The following is a 9,900-nucleotide window of genomic DNA, read 5'->3' on the forward strand; positions in this document are numbered from 1 at the left end:
GAATGACTCGAGGCTCGACTCGAGGAACAATTCAAGGCTCGACTCGAGGAGATTGACTCAAGACTCGACTCGAGGAGCGAAGCTCGACTCGAGGAGATTGACTCAAGGCTCGACTCGAGGAGCGAAGCTCGACTCGAGGAGATTGACTCGAGGCTCGACTCGAGGAGCGAAGCTCGACCCGAGGAGTCAAGAGTTTAGGCGAGGGCTTGAAGACCTGCCGCTCTTCAGGACCTCCGGCCTGACCATCGACCCTTTGAGCGACGTGCCTTCTTGGCGTCTCGGGTTTTCCGAAAACGACTGACAACACCCGTTACTCATATTGGGTACGACATGTTGCACCTAAATGAGCATTAGGTGCGACATGTCGCACCAGATACTAAAATAAAACTTTTCAATTCAAGACGGTAAAAATAAGAGGAGTGATTTTGAGCCCGCCTAAAATTTTTAAAACTTTTAGGTGCGATATGTCGCACCAGATGAGACATGTCGCACTCAATGCCCATTTAGGTGCGACATGTCGCACCAGATTTCCTTCCGCACCAGAAAATGAAATTTGTAGCAGTGGAAGTAATTATAACATTTGAAGACACTATATGCAATAGTCAAATAACTAACTCTCTGTTAAAATTATAGATTAGCTATTTAAATATTAAATAAATAGTCGAATACATGCATACGTCTTTATAATATATAAACATCTTGCTTTAGTTTGAACTTTTTCTTAATTTTTAAATAGTTTTTCTAAAAAACTTATATATACTATATGCCAAACTCTCCTTATTCTTTCCACATAAACCACTATATATATACAAAGAGCCATAAACAGCTCTTAGACATGTAGTTACACAAATAACATTTATTTAATCCATTGGATGGGAACAACATACATAAATTATAGGCGTTTCTTGTGGAGATAGAATTCCCAACAACTCGAAAATATTACCTGTAAAGATGACAGCTTCATTAGAATCAAAATGTGGAAGTCTAGGTAAGATTAGTACTTTAATATTTGGGTATCTGACTAGTTCAGCTCATTTTTTTAATGAAAGTCTTCTTTAAGTATTCAGGCATTCTTGAGCTGCATTAAATTAATTAGGATGACGCTTCTTTTTAATCATCCAAGCCCTAACAAAAACAGGTTGGATTTCGTCCGTCCACTTACCCTTAGCTTGATTGCTATGCATATATATATATATATATATGTGTGTGTGTGTGTGTGTGTGTGTGTGTGTTTTCTAAGGACTGTTCTTCTTAAAGATAGTTGACTTATTTAAAATACTATAAGTTGACATCGTTATCATCCAGGTAGAAAAGTGAGAGTACTAAATAAGAGAGCTTATTTACGCTTCATTTTAAACAAGTTTGGCGAAAAAGACAATGTATACTATCGCACGGAAAAATCATATCAGCTATGGATGGTATAGTTTTGAATATTAGAACGACGAATGGTATTTATTACACGAATTCCGATCGCTTGATGATGTTAATTACGAAATCATTCATTTTCTAGCATATATTAGCAGTTAGTACACTAATATATCAGGCTGTAAAATATTCTCAGTGACCTTATTATCTGAAGTTTTTTTAGTTTAAGTTCATCCGTCAGGCTGATCAGTGCTCAGTAACTATTTTTCACTACTACGACGTACAATACTACAATATACAATAAGTACTTAATTAGTATTCAACATTTGTGGAAAAAGTAGCTAGTTAAACTTTTACTTGAGGTTGTAACAAAAGTGAGCAGTTTTTTTTTTCTTTCAAAAAGGCCAATTAAATAACTGTTTTATATAATCGAATCACTAGAGTCGAGGCTTCTGGCTCTTGTTTCTTTCAACAACTACACCAAATAATTTAGGAAGAGAAAAATTATTGAGGGTTTCCCTTAATATTCCAGAAATTTTTTAATTAACATTTTTAAAGAAAAAAGCTCATTATAGGTTCTGATTAGACCTTCACCCAAAATACTTTAAGCGAAAAAATGAAAATGGAAAGTTTAATTTGATTGCAAAGTATAATACAGTCGAGTAAAATTATGAAAACCATTAGGAAAGAAAAATAAAGGAAGTGAGCAAATAAGATTTAAAAAGAGAAAAAATGTTGTCCATAAAAAAATAGAAAAGAAGACAGAATATATTGCTATGGTTAACTTATATATATATATATAGTTAACAGCCGACCGCTCTATCACTGAGCTACTGAGAAACAAGAGGTTAGATCTCATAAAGTTCAATTCCCGTTATCAACCCATGCCCAATATGAGTTAGAAGTTTACTTTGTAACTCCCGTAACTTCTTCGTAGTGGCCCCGTTCCATGTCTCATTTCATAGGCAACCTCAAAGTGGCTCTATTTTATTATATTTCATCCATATCTCAATTCCGTGTGTGTATATATATATATATATATATATATATATATATATATATATATAAAAGTGAGTAAATAAGATTTTTGATATATATATATACACAACAAATAAAACTCACGCACGAAATTCAATTTTTTTATTCTACCGTTTGACTTTTTGTAATTTTTATTTCTATAAGTCTAAACAAAGGGAAGAAAGTTGATTAATTTTGATCTCCTTAAACGAAACCTAGGGTCAAAAGTACAGGCGACCTTAGTGAAGCTCTAAAGATATAAAGTTGAAGACTGATTCTTATTTACTGGCCGTGGTAGAAATCATTGTCGGCAAAAATACAGGTTAACCGAAGGCTTATAAATTATTTACTGGCTAGAAATACAGTTATTCATTTTTTAAAAAAATTACCGGTCAGGTTTTAATCTTTAACAAACAATTAAACATAAATCGGCTCTTGATTTAAACAAATAAAAATAAAACAAAATCTATAGACTGCTCAATGAGTAGTGCAAAGAAAAGATTTAGTAATTGATTTAATGTTGAAGAATGTTTTTTAATCAACCCTAACATAGACAAACCATGGTCGATACCCATATATACGCTCTCCTTATGCTCTTCAAGGTAAAAATTTTACATGTTAAACTAGCTATTACCATTTGATTTGTTGTATGACTTCCCAGCTTACGAAACTCAGCAGAAGTAGTATTGCCAAGAAGGACATGTCTAAGCATATCCAGAGTTAAAATCCAAAAAAAAAAGCATATCCAGAGTGGGAGAATAACGTGATATATATATATATATATATATATATATATATATATATATATATATATATATATATATATATACACGATTCTCGTTAATCATAATCTCTACACATTGACCAATTGATTAAGTACAGATAATTTTGTTCTTCTTAATTTGCATAAATCAAAACCCATTGGATATTAGCATTTGATGTACTTCTGTGGAGACTGAAGAAGACTACAGGCTTGGAAATCATCTAATATATGTAGATACTGGTTTTTTTAATTTTAGTTTTTTAACGAATTGATGACGCTAATTAACATCACGAACTTCTTGATCACATCCAATATGTTTGTAAACCTAGAAAACAAAACCCCGTAATGATCATTTCCCTCATATATCTTATTAACAATAACTTTATATATTTATATCCACTTATGGTATAACATGCATGAACGGAATAAACCTGATTAAATGAATTATAAAGACAAAGTACAAATCAACTTAATTTGAATTGTACTAAATGTCAGCTATATATATATATATATATGTTGAATTATGCGTGTAGACAAAGCTCAAAGAAATGAAAGCAAACTTAAATATTATCAGGTTTCAACAACGTACAAATCACATTCCCCAAAATAGATTTTGATAAACAATCGACGAACCTAGGGTTGTTGAATTGCTCCAGCAGAGTGAATATTTGAATGGATACTAGCCAAGAACTGCCATATATATATATACATATATATATATATATATACATAGATAACCTTGATTTTACTTTTAGTGTTAATAAACACTATGACTTTTTTTTTTTTTTGATAAAAAACACCATGACTTTTATATGATCTGATATATCAGCTACATTTCAAGAAGAAAGGTAAATTTAATAATCTATTAGTAGAAAGTTGATGTACGCGCGAGCTGGTTAAACCACTTCGTTTCTTACAAGGCTACATAATATTGCACATACGTGCAATTTCATGTTAAAAAAAAGAAATACAAAAGAAAATTGATAATAACTGTATAGTCTCCAAAGAAACATAAATAATTCCTTGGATATTTTGGTGTTTTTGTTTTTGAAAGTATACATATGAAAACATAATGAATTATTTATCCCTAGAGTTAACAATATAGAATAAATTGGCAAATATTAAAAGATTATTATTGCAAGGGAAAAAAGGGTACTCAAAGTGCTAACACAGGCACACAGCACATGGTGAATTAGTCTCAATGAGGAAGGCAAGACATTATATAGTTGGTCCAAAACTCCAAATATAGAATCACCTTAAATTAAAAGCAAATTTTAAGTAGGAAAAAAAAATCAAAATCATCACTAGATCGATCTAGCAGCAGACAAAACGCAAGTAATAAAACACTCTCTAAACTTGCCCAAATCGCTCACCACGCCACAACAAAAACAACAACGAATAATAAAGATCAATTCTTTCACATAATAATTAGGGATCAAGAGTAGGACAAAACTAAAATTTCATCATATTAATCGACAAAGAGACGACCATCTTCCAGACCCTCTAAAAAAATACTACAACAAGAGTATAGTAGCAAATGATGAAAAAAAAAATAGTCAACATAATCAACAAAAGCCGAATAATCTATATATATATGTAAAGAGAGAAACACAAATCATAAATAATTAAGCTAACCTCTTTTGTTCATCATCACCACCACCACCACCAAAGAGAGAAAGAGAAAAGCAAATCGGCCTAATTTTTTTTTAATATATATAATATTAAAAATGAGGTAGGTGGACATTGAGAGGGAGATTGAGGAAAGGAAGTCCCGAGGAAGGGTCACCGCCGTATCCGTGGGGCTGGGCAGGAATCTGGTGGGCCCCACCGCCATCTTCCCCGACAGAATTGTTGATGACGTCATCGGTGTTGTCCAGCGGGAGTCTCTCGTAGGCGACGTTGGTGAAGGAGGCGGCGATGACGATGACGGGCCCGGCGGCGACGAGTTCTCCGACGACGCTGCCGCCGATGACCTGGCCCTGGCCGCCGGAGAGGTAGACGGTGAGGCTGGTGGCGCCGGGCGGGGCCGGGGGAGGGAGGAAGGAGCCGGAGAGGGAGAGGATCTCGAACCGGCCGTTGAGGGACGCCACGGCTCCAGCGGACCCCGGCTGCCGGAGAGTGACGTTGGCGACGCTGCCGGTGCCGCTGAGGATGCAGATCCCGCGCTGGCGCCGCCGCGCGTACGTCGTCACGCTCTCGAAGACGTCGCAGCCGGAGGCGATCTCCAGGATGTGGGCTCGGAGCGTGTTCGCGCTCTCTCGCGTGATTATCACCGGCGGTTTCGGCTTGTTCTTCGACCCCGGCGGTCTTCCCCGGGGTCTCCGGTTTCCGGAGTTCGTTCCGAACCCCCCGTCGTCGCTGTTGTTGTTGTTTTCGTCGGAGTTGTTGTTGTTCGTGTCGTTTTGGAGGTGAGCGTAGTGGTGAGATGCTGTGCCCAAATCGCGACCAGCCATTCGATTAGACATACAGAGAGAGAGAGAGAGATTTGTAAAGCTAAGTTATGTTTTTTTATTTCTTTAGGAGGAAGAAGAAGAAGAAGAGAGGAAAGAAGGGAGAGAGAGAGAGAGAGGAGTTTAACAAAACGCAGTCATTTCTGTCTCTCACACGAAAACATTTTACATATATATATATATATATATAAAGGTTATACTTTTAATACTGATTAGTTGAGTTAATAATGTGTTTATTAGTTTATTTTCTATATAAGAGTCAAGACTGATTGATAGTTTCTTTCTTAAGCTGAGAGGAAGGAAGGAGGTGAAAGCCAATGCTGATTTGTGCCCTTTGTCTGACTCTGACCCTCAAATTAAGGAGCGTGAAGCAGACGCGACCAATTATTCGTAGGTACTTAGTCATAAAATATTAATAGATTTCTTCAGTAAATGAATCTCGAACGCAACGTGTATGTATGTATGTATATATACATATATATATATATATATATATATATTTGTGTACTTTCTCTTTCTACATATATGTAAAAGAAGCATATTCTATTTTGGAAAAATGGTATGAAATAGCCAATTCAAACTATTACTTTTGCAAAATAGCCATAGTTTCATTAGGTATAGCAAAATAGTCAATTGAGAGTACTACGAATTTTAATCCTACCTCGATTAATTTTAATCCAGCCTTCATAAAACTTACATTCTGTCTTTATAGTTCGTTGGGATTAAATTTAATCCAGCCTAGATTAATCTTACTTTGGCTAGTTTGCATATAGTTGACAAACTATGGCTATTTTGCAAAAGCTTAAGTTCTATTTGGCTATATAGCCGCTTGACCCTTCTATTTTTATCTTATAAGTTCAATACCATGTACTAATTATAAATGTTATTTTCTTACAGCTTTTTTTTATAAAAAAAAAAAAAAAAAATTATACTCGGGTCTCGTTAGAAGAAATTGTATGAAATTCTGACTTTAAAATAATGTGTCAAAGTTAGTTTGGGAGCAAAGAGTAATTAAAAAAAAAAACAGACAAGACGTATGTCGTTTGTAGCCACTCAAATTTACGTACCGTACATATTATTGTTCTTCCACTAAAATAATTTATTTTTAATATTAGAGTATGTAACAGCATATGAATTAGATACAGTATGTCTATTCCTAGAAGTAAATGGTCAGTATAATATAGTGCGTAAAATACAATATTATGTTTCCAAGATGATTTACAATTCATGATTATATATACATAGCATTCGGTGACAACCAACGAGATTTTTCAATCTTTAATAACTCGGAAAGATATGAGAGCAGTATTTTAAAATTGTTTTAGTCATAATGAATCCTAAGTCTTACCTCCATTTATATTTTATCCACTTTCATCTTAAAAATATGTCCCATCAACCCATAATGTTTGTAATTTATTAATGGATGCGAGTCCTAGATTTTTTGGTCGTTAAACCTAATCATATGGTAGATAATTGAATAGCAAAAATCTCAAACACAGCTTTTCCTAAAATATTCAACATTAGATCCCATATTTTAAATGACTTTATTTGGCTGTTTATTTGGTTATTTAGTAGTGGTCGAATGTAATATAGTATATACATATAATTTAGATTACATGGGCACATGGTTAAGGTTATGTATAATCTAAATTATATATTAATATTTAAATGAAAATAAGAGACAAATAAAGTGGCTGTTGAACTTATATATGAAGGGTTCACACGAAAGGGTCATATATTACCTTTGAAAGTCTAGAAAGCGCATATATTATATATATTTTAAGTTCTAACTTCTCATCTCACATAATAATAATAATAATAATAATAATAATAATAATAATAATAATAAAGTAGAAGATAATTAAAGACCATTGTTTTTTTCTAATTAGAAATAGATTATATTTGTTAGCCACATGTACACTTTAACTGGAGACGCTTTGAATGGAAAACCTAAGTTATCAGCCCAGTCAATTAGGTCAAACTCCATCAATATTGACGTGGTCAAATTTTAGCAAATACATATAGATCTAAAAATGACTAATTATTTAAGTAAAAAACGTTTTAAGTACAACTACTTTTTTTAAAAAAAAATATATAACTTTCTTTTTATTTGTCTGCGTGTGTGTGATGGTTTTGCATACGCAGCAAAACTGTCTAGCCAACTAATGTCAGCCAATTGAAATTGTGAAAGTTAAAGTTAGGTTATCCAATGTAATAGTAGTTTTGCTCATAATTATTTAGGAAAAATATCAACGATATATCGTTTCTTTAATCAAAATGCGGTATTTATACCTTAAGTTTAACTTCTAGAAATATCCCTCTATTAATATAAATAACATATATATCTCCTAAAACTCTTTACAAATACCACTATTTTCGTTTTTTTTTTCCCTACAAAATACTCTTAATACAAAATACTCTTTGTAATTAAAAATCCTTAACTTTTTATTAACGAATTAAGTTTTTAATGTAAATTTTTTATATATAAAATAATTTTTTTTTATTTCATTAAAAGTATTTTTGAGAGTTCAACTTGTAAAAAATAAACGAAAATGATGTTATTTACAAAATATTATATTTTTGGAGAGATATACGTCATTTATATTAAACTGAAAAAATATGTTTGATATTTCTGAAAATTTAGAGTATAAATCGCTCATTTCGATTAATCATAAAAGATATTGTTGATATTTTCCCAATTATTTATCACCAGATATTTAATTAGCATGTCATATATTGTTTTATAAAATGCAAAGATGTGTCGTAATCTTGCTGTGCACATCTATCGCTTAGTTGGGAGATGTCTTAAATACAAAGGTGTCTAATTTCGACAGTCTCTCCGATGATGAAGAATTCTAAAAACTCTATAAATGGGACTTGATGCGTTCTAATAATAACACTAAGATTATACATGTTTTATACTTTTTATATCAAATAAATAGTATTGCATCAAATTAAGTCACTATAATATATAAATTAATTTGAAATATAAGTGAAAGCCTATAAGATTGAGGATCAAATATGTGGGTGGGGTTACATGATTGAGATTGGTGTATATAATTTCCTTCATTTTCCTTTAAATAATTGATTGCATGTGATCCATGTTGGTCACTACTTATTTGGTCTTGTGGGCTTGGACTTTGGTGTAATAATTATTCATTAGCCTAACCATAGTTTAGTAGAGAACTTAACTAGGTTTCGCACTTTGAGTTAATTAAGGAACGACGAGTTGGAATCTTGCGAGCGGAACAAATAGATACAGCAACAAAATGCTATATATATATATATATATATATATATATATATATATATATATATATATATATATGTCTCTGTGTGTGTGTGTATACGTATATATATAGAGAATCATTAGGGCCACATGTTGATTCGAAAAATAAACACAAAGCATACATAAATTAATATAATTTGAATGATAAAGGAAACATATGGTAAGAAGATTGATACGAAGTAGAACTATATAATAACCCCATATATTCTGTACAACAAAGATGAAGAGATTAAGCTAAATAGTCAAAACTGGGTAAATTAATTCATAAACTAATCAATAGAAATTTCAGTTTGATTTTTCTTTCCTAATATTATTAATAAGCAATATTACGGAAATAAATATTGGCGGGATATAAATAATTTGCAAAAATAATAATAAAATTTTCAGAAAACTAATAAAAAAAGGGAAAATAAAATAATAGAAAATATGTTACAAACAAAATTAAAACCGGATAAACCTTAACCATTATGAACACAAGAAGGAGAATCGGAAAATAGAAAGCAACGATGCTTGTTCGACGGTTTCCTTAAACCTTTATATCGTCATGCACGGGTACTGGACTACTTGAGCGAAAGCCTACCAGAATACGACAACTAGACGAGCTTAGCATCGCTCGGCTCGACTATGGCAAACTAGAACCAAAAAGCTAGAAAATATCACCGGACTATAACAAAAAGAAACAATTTCGAAGAGCCAAGCAATCGGTTACAAAAATTTCAACCAACGTTTATTTCCTTGAAGGCTCCTTAATGCTTGTCAATATAATAGCAGGTTTAAATCGAAAACGGCAACCCATTGAATACACGGTTACACGGTTGAAAACTGCTCATTTATTGCGTGCTCGGTTACAAACCATGCAATAAATGAATACATATTTATTCATTAAATAAACAAAAAAAAAATAGAAAATTAGCCAACTTAAACGTTTGATATTGCTAAATAGTCAAAGTTTGGTAAATATTAGGTAAATAGTCATAAATGATGACGTGACTTAATATGGCAGTGACTATTTACTT

General features: G+C 32.5%; 1 protein-coding gene across 1 annotated transcript; it reads right to left on the minus strand.

The window, feature by feature from the left end:
- Positions 1-4,752: 4,752 nt before the first annotated feature.
- On the minus strand, positions 4,753-5,760 carry LOC149404848 (AT-hook motif nuclear-localized protein 21-like). The gene has a single exon (XM_089604425.1). The coding sequence runs from the start codon at positions 5,608-5,610 to the stop codon at positions 4,867-4,869; it is 744 nt and encodes a 247-aa protein (XP_089460551.1). The 5' UTR covers positions 5,611-5,760; the 3' UTR covers positions 4,753-4,866.
- Between the last annotated feature and the right edge of the window lie 4,140 nt (positions 5,761-9,900).

Source organism: Urtica dioica, chromosome 2, assembly GCF_054948205.1.
Source record: "Urtica dioica subsp. dioica isolate 48M chromosome 2, U.dioica_male_clone48M_v1_H2, whole genome shotgun sequence".
NCBI lineage: Eukaryota > Viridiplantae > Streptophyta > Magnoliopsida > Rosales > Urticaceae > Urtica > Urtica dioica.